The sequence below is a fragment of the Acomys minous genome, assembly GCF_964271855.1.
Source record: "Acomys minous genome assembly, chromosome: 7".
Lineage (NCBI taxonomy): Eukaryota > Metazoa > Chordata > Mammalia > Rodentia > Muridae > Acomys > Acomys minous.
Window position 1 is genome coordinate 107,489,087 of NC_140488.1, and position 16,692 is coordinate 107,505,778.

General features: G+C 42.2%; 1 protein-coding gene across 3 annotated transcripts in view; it reads right to left on the reverse strand.

Annotated features, from left to right (window-relative positions):
* Nucleotides 1-14,145, reverse strand: part of CLCN5 (chloride voltage-gated channel 5) — a 163,924-nt gene extending 149,779 nt beyond the window's left edge. For 2 of the 3 annotated variants that reach the window (XM_084790028.1, XM_084790026.1), the window contains exons 1-3: nucleotides 13,932-14,145; nucleotides 13,215-13,318; nucleotides 11,448-11,608 (exon numbers count right to left, since the gene is read on the reverse strand). In XM_084790028.1, the coding sequence (XP_084646154.1) occupies nucleotides 11,448-11,463 (16 nt within the window). In that variant the 5' untranslated portion in view covers nucleotides 11,464-11,608; nucleotides 13,215-13,318; nucleotides 13,932-14,145. Of the gene's footprint in view, nucleotides 1-11,447; nucleotides 11,609-12,124; nucleotides 12,186-13,214; nucleotides 13,319-13,931 lie in introns of all 3 variants that reach the window. The other variant, XM_084790027.1, reaches the window with a different exon arrangement.
* Nucleotides 14,146-16,692: the final 2,547 nt, after the last annotated feature.

Below are 16,692 nucleotides of genomic sequence, written 5' to 3' on the forward strand. Positions count from 1 at the left end.
AAAGGAATGGAAGGGGAACATAAATCGCTGTCTATCTCATAATTCCCCCTCGCCCCCGTTTCTTTCAGTTGTATAAACAGGATCCTGTAAGTCACAGTGCTCTGCATCTTTTCCCCCATTTAAAATGTATCATAAACCAGGCATCAGGTTGTACACTCGCAACCCCAGCTGAAACGAGAAGATTTAAGAGTTCTAGGCCATGCCGGGTGTGGTGGCGCACGCCTTTAATCCCAGCACTCAGAAGGCAGAGGCAGGCGGATCGCTGTGAGTTCGAGGCCAGCCTGGTCCACCACGAAGCCCTATCTGGGGGGTGGGGGTGGGGACAGTATGTCGGGTATCATTCCCTATCACTATATATATAGATACACTTCACTCCTTTTAATTAATTAAACAGCTTCCCATTGTGTATATAGACCACAATTAATCCACCCGGCCTCTAGCAATGGATATTAAGATATTGGTGTTCGTGAGCTGGGCACGGTGCCACAATTCTGGGGAGACAAAAGCAGGAGGATCCTGAGTTCAGGAAGTCACAGGTGTCCCACAGGTTAGGTCAGACCAAAGGGAGAGCAGTGGGAGGACTAGAAGGCGTAGCACAGACACGGGCAAAAGATGGCAATCACGCCGTAACCACCAACCGTGTAAGAAGTGATGTTCATACAGTTCCTTTTTAAAACAGAGTCACTGAGCCAAAAGGTCCTCCCAGTTTACATTTTCAGAACAACTTCTAAGCCAATGGAGTCTGACAACTCATGCTGCCCCCACCTGTGCACAAAGGTGGGCTTTTGCATCGGCCCCCAGGGCTGACCTTCCTGAAGGCGAAATAAGACACTGGAGATTTAGCACAACAGTAAAAAAGTGCAGACCGTTCGGTTCTGTCATTTAACAGTTCTTTTCTAACAGTTTACAAACCAAGTGTCAGCGCTGTGGCAGGTACACGCTGCAGTGATTTGCCTTGCCTGTGCCCATATGCAAATTCAGAGGCTGCTATTCCTCAGTACTAATCCAGCTCTTAAATGAGGCAATTTTGTTTGGACCCAAAGATTCAGACTAGATGAAAAACCTCATAAGGCTCCTGGCAACACCACCCATAATTATCTCTAACACCAGGAATGAAGGCTACATAATGGTGTGATACAATGTAATTCCCACTCACCCGTAATTAGTTATAACGGCGTTAGCCAAGGAGACACATTTTGAATATGGGAGAGCTTAATATATAAGTATACTTATGGCATGATGTGACCTAATTAAGAGATGCTGCTAGAGTAACGGAGAATAAGGTTTCCTAGTGACGGTAAATGTCCATAAGCATCAGTGTATAGAGTGTGGCGAATTACATGAAAGGAAAACACTTGTTCAATATTTCCTGTTTTAAAAAACACCTCAGCATACCTGATCTCATTTGATTACCATGACAAGGTGGTAGAAAGGCCAAGCAGCTATTACTCATTAAAGGAAGATTCAGGGAGCACGGCCTTCAGTGGATGGTACCAGTCCTAACCCCTCTCTGTCTTAGTAAGAGAAGTACCAGATAAATACAGCCAACACCCTTTAAGGCTATGCACTAGAGTACGAAAGACACCCGAAGAATTAAAAGGCTGTTTTACCAAAGGGCAGGTAAGTTTGGAAGGCTGATGGCTGAACGAAAGAACCCAGGGTCTAACGTCTCTCACATAGCTGGAGTAACTGTTTCACCTCTATTGGGTGGTCCCTGCCTTGGATTACTGTCGGATTAAGATGTGACTTCCATTTGCTCTACTTCTCATGGAAGTAGTCAGAACAGAAATCCTAAAGAAGTACAATAAGATGCCACTTAATGCCAAGCAGGTTGGGTTTTGTTTTGGTTTGTTTGTTTTAGTTGAAAAGCTCACGCCTTTAATCCCAGCACTCAGGGAGGCAGAGGCAGGCGGATCTCTGTGAGTTCGAGGCCAGCCTGGTCTACAAACAGAGTACCAGGACAGCCAAGGCTACACAGAGAAATTCTGCTTAGGAAAAAAAAAAACCAAAAGAAAATAAAAGAAAAGCATCAAAACATGACATTACAAAGATAATTAGCTCCTACTAACCACTCAATAGACTCTTTAGTCTTACCGTAGGTCTATAAATATCCATGGTAATAACAGAAGGTAGGAAGAAGAATCTGCCATTTGCTGCCACCAAGAGTGAAACTTTCAAGTCCTGCCTTCCCCTACCCATGTCACACAGAGCAGCATTACATGAAACAGGAAGTTCTGAATCATAATTCTTGCTAAAACCTTAGAACCTCAACTTATCTCAGAAATGCGAGCATAGTGACAAAAAAGAAAATCCCAGAAACCCCGTGAAATAAATTTTTTTTTTCCTCAGCGCTAAAGAAAAACTCCTCAGAGCAGCAGGAAGGCACAGTAAGGAAAGAAAAACATTGAACAGACAGGGCAGCTGGATGGTGGCTGTAGGCCTGCAATCCCAACGACTCAGGAAGGAAAATCAAAAGTTCAAGGCCCGCCTGGGCAACTTAATGAGACCTTGCCTCAAAAGTAAAATTGAAAAATACAAGGAGTTCTGGAGCTATAGCTCAGAGGTCGAGTGTAGAGCACTTGCATGGCATCACACACACACACACACACACACACACACACACACACACACACACACACACACATTAGCAGAACTTCAAAGGCAGACAGAACAATACTATAGGGATAAGTAGACAGATAGACACACACACACAAAAAAAAACATTATCAGAAGTCCAAGAACCTGGCCCTGCCTCTACGTACCATGCGCCAGCTGTGTGGCCTAGGCAATCTCACTAGGGCTCAACTTCTTCCTTTGCAAGATTAAACATGGGCACCAGATCACAGGGGAGATCGCTTTCCATATTAAGAATGCCCCTTCGATAACTTACTTGATTGTTTTATGCTACTGGCAATTCCATGGCTAACTCAATCACATCTAAACTCAACATGAAATAAATATTATCATATATGTCTTTTGCATAGTAGTAGCATTTGTGACTTCTGAACAATATCCAAGCAATGGTGAGAGGGCTGTAAATGTACATTAACTCATCCAATCCTTTTAAGTAACCCTTTAACAATTGTTACACTGATAGGCTAATTAGCAGCTGTTTTTGCTGACCCCATTTTCCAGGTGAAGAAGGCGAGGCACTGGGAGAGTAAATAACTTGCCCAAAGCCAACAAGCTAACAGTGACAGAGCCAGGACAGAAGGCCAGCGACTGTCTCCTAAGACTGTATCTGAGCCACAATGAGACAACTTAGTCTTTTGAAGTCCAGGTACTTTTAGTCACCAACTGGCAAAGCTGCATTCAAATCCAGTCACACCAGATACAAGCCCTGAGTTTCCTCTGCAGCTGTGCTTAGGAAAGAAGAGTTAGATTGTAACAGCATTTCTGAAAAGGTGTTTTTCTTTACTTCTGTTTCAATCCTTGTCTCCGCGGAGTTGTGGGAACTGATAAAGCGAGACAACAGTCCTTTATTTACTATTTGTATTATATTTATACCTTATTTGTATTTTTTTTCTCTCTCCCACTTTCACCCTATTCCCCTCCCCCCTAGTATTTTTTAATTGACAAAGACCTCAATTCTTAAGTGCCTGCCACAGGGAGGCAATGTGCCAGACAGAGGGGGAAATGGAGTGGATTCTGCTTCCTCGCTACAACTATAAAAGCCTGATTCTTACTGGAGAGTTAAAAGGATGCTAACATTTTGGTCAAGAGTCAGGAGCAGATGGATTTTTCGGGGTAATAATGGTCTAATTAGTAAGCCAGGCTACCCAGGCTTCACACCAAACCTCCTCCTCCGTAATCGACTCATCAACTGCTTTGTACCACTCCATCTTGGCCTACCATGTGTCAGTCAAGTCACTGGCGCATTAGAGTGTTTACAAATACACTAAGATGGCAAAGAAAAGACAAACCCACAAGGTCCAAACTTCTGGTTTCTTTGCATCCAAAGTCAGCCGGCTGATTTGTCATTGCAACTCTGCTTTTTATTATAATCTTCCTCTGCTTTCTTTTCACACATGCAGTGACATACTATGTTACCTGTCATTAGATGCAATGTAATTTTCCATTGTGTTTTCCACGGCCACTTTGTCTCCACTTCTACCCCATCAAAGTTTGTTTGTTTGTTTGTTTGTTTGTTTTTGTCGGGGTTTGGTGGTAGAGTTTTGTTGTTGTTGTTGTTTTTTGGTTGGTTGGTTGGTTGGTTGGTTTTTGTCTTTTTTTAAATCAATTATAGAGGCAGCCAAAAATCAAGAGTACTTGTGGAAGTATTAACAGCAAAAAGCCTGCTTTAACCAAACTCTCAGGGGCCTGACTTCTCTTCTTATAAGTGAAGCAGATACTCAAATTCTGTGCTAATTGTTATAGGCATTCTTTGGAATTCCACAGACTTTTTTTTTTTAATCTCATTTCCAAACCATTTGTTTGCTGCTTTTAAAAGTAATACACATTGGTTGGATAAAATTTGAAAAATAAGCTAACGTGTCAAAAAAGGAGAAAATGTAAGCATAGTGTACCACTTGGAGAAAGCCATTTTAAATACTTGGGAGCATTTCTTATAGTGTCCATCTCTCTCATAAACATTTGCCACAGCATTAGTCTTGATTTTTTTTTTAGACAAGTCTTGCTTTGTAGTCTAGAATAGCCTAGAACTCTTATTCCTCCTGCTTCACCACCCAAGTACTGAAATCACACCGTCGTTAGTCTTCATTCTCAGTGTCTACATGCTACACTATATAGACCTGCCATAATTTATTTGTATTCCCCCATTACTGAAACTATATCTAGTTTTTGTACTAGATATCTTAAGGTAAAAGGGGTGTGGGTGTGAGTGTGGGTGGGTGGGTGGGTGTGCGCGTGTGCACACGCACGTTTCCTTCAGAAATTAAGTTTTTAAATTAATAAGTAACCCATGTAATAAAGTAAATTTATAATGTATTTTGTTTTTTGTTTGCTTCAGTCAGGGTTTCACACTGTAGCCCAGGCTAGCCTCAAACTCAGTCATCCTCTTGCCTCAGCCTCCTGGGTGCTAGGGTTGCAGGCATGTTCATCTTAGTATCTTTTATTTAATATTGTTTTTGCAGTACTGGGGATAGAACCTAATACCTTGCATATGCTGAACATACATTCTACAATGAGCTACACCTACTAAATAATTTTGTATGTATCCTTTCAGACAATTCTTGTCTACTTTTCTTGTTTTGAAATAGTGTCTAACACTCTAGCCCAGTCTAGCTTGGAACTACGCAGCTCAGGCTATCTTGGAAATCAGGACAGTCCTCCTGCCTCAACCTCCCAAGTAGTGTACCACCATGCCTTGCTTTCCTTTCAGACTTTTATTGGTATTACCCATACATGGACACAAACATACACATTAAAATGGGATCACACTATTAATAATTCAAATCCAAACAATGAGAGTTATTTTATATTGAATCCACATATGAAACAGTTATTTTTTCCTATTTAATCCTTTCATCCACTACTTAGTGATTCTCAAACTTGGTTGTACATTGAAATCATGGGAGGGGGCTTTAAAAATACTAATTAATCTCCACTCATTCCCAGAGAATCAGATTTTTTTTTTGAGATATTGGCTCACTATGTGGCCTTGACTGCCCTGGAAGTGAGTACGGTAGACCAGGCTGGCCTTGAACTCATAGAGATCTGCCTGTCTCTGCCTCTCAAATCCTAGGGTTAAAGGTATAGACCACCACACCTGGAGAAAATCAGATTTAATTGGCCCAAATGAGGCTTTGAGAAAGTTATTTCCTAATATTTTATTTTATGTGTATGGTTATTTTGTCTGCATGTATGTCTGTGCACCACATTCATGCAGTGGCCTCAAAAACCAGAAGAGGTCAAATCCCCCTGGGGATGGAGTTACAGAGGGTTATAAGCCACCATGTTGGTAATGGAACTCGAACATAGGTCCTCTGGAAGAGCAGTGAGTGCTTTTGACTGTTGAGACATCTCTCCAACCCCAATTTTAATTTTTAAAAAATCAAGGTGATACTAATACACACAGGAGTAGGGAACTATTTGGTTAGCTACTATCTTATCAATCAATACTTACTGATGGTGAAGTAGAAAAATACTAAGAACCACAAGAGGCCAGACTTTTAACTATTAATCATTTGAAATCTGCTTTTCTTCCCATGTAACTTTCTAAGTCAATAAATAGGACACATTATCACTTTTAGGAGCTACAGTATTCCATCATATGACTGCAATAGAATGCAAATGTCACCAATTATCCCAATACAGAGATACAGTTAATATTTTTATTCATTTATCCTCCGAGCACCATTTTTAATTCTTTCCTTAGGATAAACTCATAAAAATAATAACTACTTGCCAGGCAGAGGCAGGCAGATCGCTGAGTTCAAGGCCAGCCTGGTTTAGCAGAGTGAGTTCCAAGACAACCAGGCAGCCAGGGCTACACAGAGAAACGTTGTCTCAAAAAATAAATAAATAAAAATAAACTAAAAGAAAAAGAAAAATGAGTACTCATTCAAAGTGAACGCATTCGTACGGTGTTTCTACACTGACATTCTCACTGGAGGTGTGTGAGAACAGCAGCTTCCTTGTGTTCTCACCAGCTCAGAGTTCCTTTTTAATCTTTGCAAAACTATACTGGAGAAAACTGCATGCCATTCTAAATCCCCTTTCACAACTACTGAGATAGTACATTTTTTTTTTCATGTTTACTGGTCAGTTGAATTTCTCCTTCTACGTGTTTTTGCTTTGTGTATTTCCCTCATCCATTGCACACTTTTCCAGTAGAATATCCACAGTTTTCTTCTTTCTGTGTTTAATACAATGAACCTTCCTGCAGTTCCCCCTAGGTTTCTCATTAACTTTATTTATGGCTTGTGCAGAAGTTTTATATTGTTACATAATTAATGATACGAATCTTTTTCTTTATTAAGTCTACCTTTGCTATTATGCATAGAAATGTCTACCTCGAGATTATATCATTCCCTCAAATTTTTTTGGCTCTTTTATCATTTCACTCTCTTTGCCTTTTTTTTCTTTAGTGCAGCAGTTCTCCGATGTGATTACACATCAGAACTGCTCACAAGGGTCCTTTAAATGCTGGGGTCTCAAGACTGAATTCCAATGGGGGAAGGGGAGACCTGGACAGAAATATGTTTTAAAGCCCAGAAATTTTATAGTCTCCCTCCTTTAGTACTAGAAACTGTTTTAACTCTTTCAATATTACGTAGATATAATTCTTTTCCAAGTCACTTTAGCACATTTGTGAAATAAACTATATTATTGATTTGAAATGTGTCCTTTATCCTAGTTAGTAAATTCCAGGAGGCCAGAATCTATTGCTGTTTTCCTAGACCACTGCAGAGTGGCCAGCATATGACTTGGGTTCAGTAAACACTAGTTATAAATAACTAACATAAGTCTCCTTACAACTTCAAACCAGCTAGTCTCCTCTTTACTATTTTCTAAATCATTACACCAAAACCTACTGACCTTCAGTTTAATGCAGCCAGACTGTGCATTAGAGTGTTCCATTGAGTGAGGTCAAAATAATAATGTTGGCCAGGCGTGGTGGCGCACGCCTTTAATCCCAGCACTTGGGAGGCAGAGGCAGGCAGACTGCTGTGAGCTGAGACCAATCTGGTCTACAAAGTGAGTCCAGGACCACTAGAGCTACACAGAGAGACCCTGTCTCGAAAAAACCAATAAATAAATACATAAAGTTGGCCACGTCCAAAAGTTATCTAACTTCTGATCAGATGATCCATGAAGGACTAGAAGGACATGACGACAGCAATGACTCAAGAAACCAAAAAGATTTTTGGTGGTTTTGTTTTGTTGTTGTTGTTGCTTTTTTGTTTGTTTGTTGTTGGTGGTGGTGCTTGTTTTGGGGGGGTTGTTTTGGTTTGGTTTGGTTTGGGGTTTTTTGATTTGGTTTGTTTTGATTTGGTTTGGTTTTGGTTTCTTGTTTTTTTTGTTTGTTTGTTTGTTTGTTTTTTAAGACAGTGTCTCTCTGTGTAGCCTTGGCTGTCCTGGACTCGCTTTGTAGACCAGGCTGGCCTCGAACTCACAGCGATCCACCTGCCTCTGTCTCCCCAAGTGCTGGGATTAAAGGCGTGCACCACCACTGCCCGGCTAAGATTTGAAATGTTTAGCTCTTAAATTTTCCCAACCAGTTGCATCCAAAAAACTCTCCAGAAAGTGATGCAAGCGCTTTCTTGAGCCGAAGACAGGCCCACACATTGCCTCATCTGTGGACCCACGAAAAGAAGAACAGAATAGAGAATCCAGAGACGGGCTTCCAGTCCTGTCACCAGGATCAACTAATAGCTCTCTGACCTTGGGCAAGCTGGACTCTAGCACAGATCCCTACGTTTCCTCAGAATCCCTTCAGATCTAAACCTCTGGTTGAAGAGCCAAACAGCCTATCACATGGCAGGGTTTCCAGAGACACCATGAAATTACCTCTACAGAGTGGGCTCCAGTCCCATCCAAACCAAAGGAAAACAATAGTGATAGGGGTGTTAGTAGTAGTAGTAACAGCAGCAGCAGCAGGCATCATAGTAGTAATAATAAATAGCTACTACTAAAGTATGAATATTTTGACACACTAAATTATATTGCGTCTCATGATTATAATATAGGTACACACTTATACGGTATTAAGTTAAAGTGCTCTGCATATAACTCAATGCATCTTCCCAAGCTTATGTAGTAAGTTCTATTCTCATCCTCATTTTACAATGGAGGACACTCAATCAGTCACAGAAGGCTCAAGTCAACTGCCCAACGCCTCACAGCTATCAAGTTATAAATCCAAGACTTCAATCCAGACTCACGCGGCTAACTTTGGAACTACCATTTTCCCTCCAAAAGTTGATGAAACCAGCCACTAAAGTGGGCCAATCCTACGTGCTTAATTAGGTAGAACCCTTCCCTCTTAACAAGTAACCAAACCATGAGGTTTCAGTCGACGGGAAGCTGAGCAGATCACATTTCACAGCCTCAGCTCGTAAGATATGGTACTAAGAAAATATGACATTTTCTTTATTTATTTATTTATTTATTTATTTATTTATTTATTTTTAACCATTAAACATTAAGATAGTTTACAGTCAAATAATACATCATTAACAACTAAAGACATCAGCACAATTGTACAAACTTTATATGCATCACCAGGAGCCAAAACAGATCCCCACCAGCACACACTCCAGGCTCGATACATTCTCAAAAAACGCCTTTGAAACGTCAACTTGACAGCCCAAAGGAATCAAAAGGAACAAGCAGGTCAAAAGTTTAGTGCGCTAGCTTTCCATCATCCCCTTGAGCCACCTCTCACGTTTCCCGTCTCAGAGAGCCAACCGCAGTTCTAGCTCCCATGCCCAAGTCAGTCCGGAGTCAGCCCTCAAAGTCCAGTCACAAAGCATTTCTGGAACTCACCATATTCTTCCCACCCCCCACAACCCTTTGCTTTGCTTCTCGGACCCTCACTATCTTTCCCCTAAAACACTCTTTCAGAAAACTTCTCAGTGCGTCCAGGCTTTTACTGTCTCGAGCAGCAGCTCCTCTCAGCAGTGCTGCCAAAGTAATCTTTCTAAAAACCAACTGTGCTTCTTCTGGTACTTGCCTGCGTGGAATTTCTGTCTGCAGGATAAAGTGTAAAAGCCTTCCTAGAACGCAGAAAGTTCTTTCTTTTTGCAGTCTCCAACTACTTTCCTTGCTTCATCTCACACCAGACAAACAAAGCTAGCTGGAAAGTTCCTGAACAGGGCTGCTCGGTCTGCCTAGAATGCAGCTCTCTCTGCATCCATATGGCCAACTCCTACTCATTTTTAGAGCAGCTCAAAAAACCTCAAAGCTCACCATGCTTTTCCTCTAGCCTTGCATCTCATTTTCCACCTCTCCCTATGGTACTAACCTACTTAATGTGATACAGTTTATTCATAACTCTTGTCTTTCCCAGATCATGAACCCCGCCCCAAGCTTCTACGTTTTACTCTTGCCTCTATTCTGTTTGTTGAATGAAAAGACGTTCTTAGGATTTAACTGCATATGCGCGTGCGCGCGTACACACACACACACACACACACACACAGAGGCACATGCATGCAAGCACACACTTATAAATGCACACAAGACATGACATACATGTGGGGGTCAGAGGACAATTATGAGAGTCTGTTTTCTCCTTCCATCATGCAGATTTCAGGGACACTAATCACGTTGTCTGGCTTGGTGGCAAGCACCTTTACCCACTGAGCCATCTCACCAGCCCTAAATTGTTCATGATAAATACTCATCAAAGCCAGCATGCAAGCCAAATCCCATTTCAAAGAATATCTTTAAATCGACAATCCATGTCTATCAAAACTGTTTGTTACATTCATATATGTGCATGGTTTAAATCATAAACACAATAGAACATTTTTAAAAGACTCATTAAACCCACAGACAAATCTAGCTTTTGAATGTTCACAGATATTGAAGCTATTTTACTCTATTCCGTGTAAGTAGCCTTGAACTTCTTGTATGTCAATAATTTCTTTTTTCTTTTTTTTTTGTTTGTTTTTTGTTTTGTTTTGTTTTGTTGTTATTGTTATTGTTGTTGTTTTGTTTTTTCCAAGACAGGGTTTCTCTGTGTACCCCTGGCTGTCCTGGACTCACTTTGTAGACCAGGCTGGCCTCGAACTCACAGCGATCCACCTGCCTCTGCCGCCTGAATGCTAGGATTACAGGTGTGTGCCACCAGGCCCAGCTGCTGTCAATCATTCCTTAAACCCACATTTCTTCTCTGGTGATTATACGAGTCCAGTGAAAATTATGAAACCGTTCTGAAAAGTGATTCGCAACCTCACTAAAAATAACAACTTTGCAGAAGACAGAAGCCCACAACAAGAGATGTAATTTATCAGCCAAAACGTTGTTGAACTTGACTCTCGGGTATTTTATAATATTAAAATGAGCATTTTCCTTCTAGCACCAAAATATAAGCCTAATATTCAATGAGCCTTGCAATTGTCAAAACCCCCAGGAAAGTCTTCATTGAGGAGAGGAAGCTTGAGAGGCAACAAAGAATGTCTCCTTTACTTTCGTGAGAATCTTACAATACAAATTTGCTCGAGATAAATGAGAACCGCAAATAGGGAAGAAATACCATCTCCATAATATGATCCCCAGGAATGCATGTTTAAGAGAAGGACGTTCTTTTCAATGCTGCTCGTATAGCATTTGTCTAATTCCCCACTAACGACCACTTGAGACGCATTTGAACCTTCCAGCTGACAACAGCTTCTCTTAAATGAGTGTGCATTGTCCTTGCAAAGAAAGGGTTAAATTAAAGAAACAGCTGGCTGCCAGCCACTGGCTCTAGGGATGGGGTGGGGGTGGAAGACAGCCAGAGGAAAAACCAGTTAGAGAAATAAGTGCTAATTTCTTACCCTGCCACATGGCCATCTTGTACCTATCTTCTCCCACGCTGGGGTCACAGGCTCAGAGCTTTGCAGAGGTCCCCCAGTTTTGAAGGGGGACTTAAAGGAGGGTGTAGATGGAAATGCAACTGTATGGTTCTGCTTTCTGCAAGGGTCTAAGGCCCCCAAACCTGAAAATGGAAACAGAAAAATGAGAATCTAGAAAGAAAACCAAGAATTTCAAAATCTTGAAAAGGACCGCCTGCCCCTCTCTGAACCTCTCTTTCAAAGACGGCAATACACAGGCAGGGTCAGTGTCCAGTTTCCCCCCCTACGCAGCAGCGAGGTATTGCTGGTGAAACAGCGGAGATCTAACATCAGTTCACGTTGTCAGTTGACGTTGTCAATCACTGCTGGAGGACTCTGTATGAATCACTGGGGCTTCAGTAAATAGGGTTGGACACTCATCAAAGGATGAGGTACTGCTTGATTGAGATAAATTGAGATAACCATTGTGTTTCCTATCTTAAAGTGCTACACTCTGGTGAATAAATTCTTCTAATGCTCATAAAGTATTCAGTGTTCCGTGAAGACATCAGTAGAAAAGAGAGCAAATTCTCCAAAATGAAGTATTAAAATAAGTCTTGCATACAAGAAAGAAAGAAAGAAAGAAAAGGAGCATAATAAAAAGTAAGAAGAGATGCTACCCTTTGGGAGGTGGGTCTGCCTTTCCACTTTATCTTGTACTTTCCTTGCTTTGCAAAATTCCTAGAGTGAACATATTATATTGTTAGTATAATGAGGGAACGAATCAAGGACAAAGAAAAATATCAAGCTAGAATAGTAGCCAATATGAACACAAAGTAATTTAGCTACCCCTCAGTGATAAATTTTCAAATGCAGTTCTGGCTCATCAGTTAGGAAGAGCTTGGTACCCAAGCCTGAGTTCATCCCTGGAGTCCAAGTAAAGATGGGAAGAAAGAACTGACTGCAGAATGCTGCACGCACACACACACACACACACACACACACACACACACACCACGCACACACAAACACAGTACTAATAAATTCTTAATCTTTAAATTCAGCCTTAAGACAATACTGTTTCCAAGTATATAAAAGGTGCTAAAACTCAAAGGGAAAACTAAAGGGGGAAATGACTGGTCTTAATTTGGTTTGGAAGTTTAACATAGTAAACACTTTGTCCATTTAAACAAATCTTTTAATGATTTATTTTCCTTATTGAGCATAAAAGCTAAGCTGCATTTTTTTTTCCCCAGAAAAGCCCTCACCTTTTTGGCCTAGTGTATATATCGAGGTGAATTTCTACTTCCATTGCTTTTAAATAACCAGCATCTGCAACTCTGAAGTGGAAAAGCTGAAGCACAAAACGCTGAAGGCTAATACTAGTTTGAGAATCATGTTGGCCCTCTTTAATGACCTCTTTTTCTTTAAGGAACAAAAAGGTTCGTGTGTGCGCCAGTCAAAAAAAAAAAGCGCCAACAAAGACTGGGCTTTGGATGAGGAAAGGCTCCTGAAGTCCAAGAAAAAGAGAGCTTAAGAAACTTAAACTCCGAGGATGAATTCACCAGGAAAAAAGTGCTACGATCTGGAACATGGCATGGTTTATTTTAAGTTTGTGCCTCCTCCCCCCCCCCCGCCCCACCCCCGCCGCCGCCAGTTTGCTTAGAGTTAAGAAGCGCGTCCTGGAGCAAGGGGAAATTTAACAGCACTGAAATTCAACCCGAGAATTTACTAATACATTTATGAAATATGTACAAAGAGGAGTCTTACTGGTTTTTAATGCTTCAACTTCTGGGTTCCCCTCATTTACTCGGTGTAGCTCCCACTGATGTTATCACACGGACACACGTCCAACTCCAGGCAACTGATTTGTTCTGAAACGTTCATAAAGGTTAAAAAAAAAAAGTACGTCAAAGTTAAGCTAAAGCTTTCTTTCCATTACTGGTAAAGGCGCTGGAGCTCAGGGCTCCAAAGGCTGGAAGCAGCAGCCCTGCGCGCTGGGCGGCAAAGGGGAAAATGCATACCAACTTCTTCGCCTAGACCGTCTGGACTGGACTTCTCTAAGACCCACGCGAAACCTGTGGCAGGTCCAAAGCAAGAGCGAGCAGAACCCGGCCTCGGCTGCGCTTTCCCAGCGAATGCCGCCCCAACCCAGTCCTCTGGAGAGGCTCCGCGGGCAGCCAAGCTCCCCGATTTCAAAGCTGGGCGGGCTTGGCGCCGCTTGACAAGGAAACTTCGTTCGGCAGCCTGGGGGGGACCCTGCTCTGAGAACAGGGCTGGGCTCCCGGGAAGATGCCGCCCCACTCTGGCTAGAACCAGCTGGTCCACCTCCCTCAGTGGTGGCTAGACAGGGAACGCCAGCTCCGGAGACCGCGGTGGCAGGCGATCGCTCTCCCCAGCTGGCTGTGCCAGGGGGCTCCTCGGGTGGGCCGGCGGCTGGCGGCCGGGGAAGGACCTGTTGGGGAAGGGAAACCCATTTGCCTTTACCTGTCACCGAGGTCCGGAGCGGCAGAGCCCGTGTCCACTGGCGTTAGGCAGCGCACTCAGTCGGCTCTGGCGTTCCACACAGCGAGTAGAGCTGGCGCCCCACGTAACCCGCTGAGCTTCATTCACACAGCCCAGCCGGGAGGAGGGGGAGCCGAGCGGGAGCGCGGCTCATGTGACAGGCGCCTCTGAGGATCAGCTCTGCCCAGACGGAGTCTGCGCATGCGCGCCACGGAGGAGCCTCTCCAGGTACCTTGGCCCAACCCGGTGGAAAGCGCCACCAAGAAGCAGCTGCTGGGAGGAGTTTCAACATGCGCAACCGCAATAGGGTAGCCAGGCTTGCAGCCATATTTAATGAGGACTGGGCGGGCCCAAAGCAAATGCTGGGCGTGTCGGTTGCTTTTGGCAAAAGCAATGCTCCATTTGGTTTCATTGTTTGCAGATTGCCTACCTTGGTTTTGCTTTTGTCTTTAGAACAAATTGTTTATCCTGAACATCTTGCCCATAGCACAATAGTAGAAATATAACACTAACAGCATCAGACCACAAATTTAAGCCTCCTATATGCCAGGCACTGTTCTAACTACTTTATTCATTGCATTTAATACTCACAAGAGCCCATGAAGGATGTATCATTATTTATTTTCACTCGTTAAAACACAGAGTCACAAAAAGGTTGCATAGTTTTTCCAGTCTCACCCTGCGGTGGCAATAGGAATAGTGATCAAATATAGTGATGCTTGCAGCAGCCAATTTAATCCAATACAGGAAAATCTATATTGCCGTTAGCTGTCAGTATTATTTCCCGTTGAATCATTACCAAGTGAAAACTCAAGGTGACACATACTTGTAATCCCAACACTTAGGGGTCGGAGGCAGGACAATCAGTTCAAGGTCATCCTAGGCTGCATGGGAAGTTTGAAGGCAGGACACGCTCTCAAAAGTGTACAAACAAAACAAAACACAAAGTGAAGGCTCAACTTCCAGCTAAGCTCTCAATGTCTCCAAAGCCACAACTAGAAGAAATGTTCTATCTTCGTTTGTTGTTGTTGTTGTTGTTGTTGTTTTGTAAGAATGAACAGAGTGAAAAACAAAAAAGAATGAACAGGGTAGATAAATAGAGTTCATCTAATTAATTTATTGGAAGAACTAAGACTAGAATCCGTATCATCTACCTAGAACCCCAGTACTCAAATTCAGATCTGCTGTAGTAAACAATGCTTTTTCAATTTTCTTGCAACAGGGTCTCACTGTTTAGCCCTGGATGGGGTGGAAACTTTCCGTGTAGACTAAACTGGCCTTGAAATCACAGATATTTGCCTGCTTACACCTCCCAAATGCTGGCATTGTAGATCTGTGCCACACCACCAGGCTTTTTAAAATTGTTTTTCTTTGAGAAGTTTATATATATACACATAACATATATTACATTTATTATATTATATATTGTTTTATATGTTATATACAATGTATTATATATTATATTATCTATATTTGTTATATATTATATTTAATATATATATATATATATAATAAACTACAATCCTATACAGTCCCATTTGCCTCCTCCAACCCTCCCCATATGTTCCCCCAACACCTCCCCTCCTAATTTCAAATGGTCTTTTTTTTATTAGTGCCCATATGTGCATGAGTGTGGGAACGTTCACCAGACCAGGAAAAACCTACTAGAGGCCACACCCTCAAAGAGGAGTGGTTCTCTCCTTGGAAAGCTATCAACTACCAATGACATCTCCGTAGGGAGAAGAGCCTGGGGGTCATCTCTCCCACCCAGTGTGGGGATTTGGGTGGCTTGATTTTGTCCGTGAGTATAGCTGCCCTGTGCACAGAAGACATTATTTACTAGCACTCCTCTCCATCCTCCAGCTTCTACGTGCTTGCGTCCTACTCTTCTAAGATGGTCCTTAGGCCTAATTGGGAGTGGGGTTGAGGATTATGTCATTTAGATTTAGGGCCGTTCACTCCATCTCTTCTCAGAGCTGTGACCAGTTAGTTAGGAGTCTCTGAACTGACTACTGCCCACTGCAAAGAGAAGCTCCTCTGACCAAGGTTGCGAGCAGGCCAGATCTATAGCTATAAACACTAATATTTAGGAGGCAATGATTTAGTCACATAAAAAAAATAGCAGGTTATACCCAAGGATCTATGGCCTCCCCTTATCAGGCATAAAATTCCCTCCTGTGGTGCAGGCTTCAAAGTCAATCAGAAAGTGGCAACTTATCCTATAGTGCGTATGCCAATTTCTGCAGTAGGCACGTCTTGCCTGGAAGATCAGTATTGTAGCATAAGGGGTCCAGAGCTGGGTAAAACCATGGATGTGCAGTGACCTTTGAGTGCCTACTTTGGACAAGCTAAGGGTTTGGAAATATAAAACCGTACCTGAGCCCAACCCATGTAAAGCCTCCAGAGTTAAATCTGTAATCTAACACAGTCAAGCTTTTGGCTTATTTTAATAAGAACCATAACAAGAAAAACATCTCACAGAAGAAAACTGATAGGGTCGTGGCAAGGTTTGGGAGAAGACTAAACTTTAGGTTTCAAAGGAAACCATGTTTTGATATGCTTTACCAGTAAGTCCAATAGTTAAAGCTTTTGAACAATGCTATCCTTTTGCTAGGAATCTTCCTTAAGATGATTAAATCATGGGTGATTGAGAATTTTCTTCCTCTGTTCTGTTCTGTTCTGTTCTGTTCTGTTCTGTTCTGTTCTTTCCCTCAGCGCTGCAGGATAAGAACAAGGGCTTACT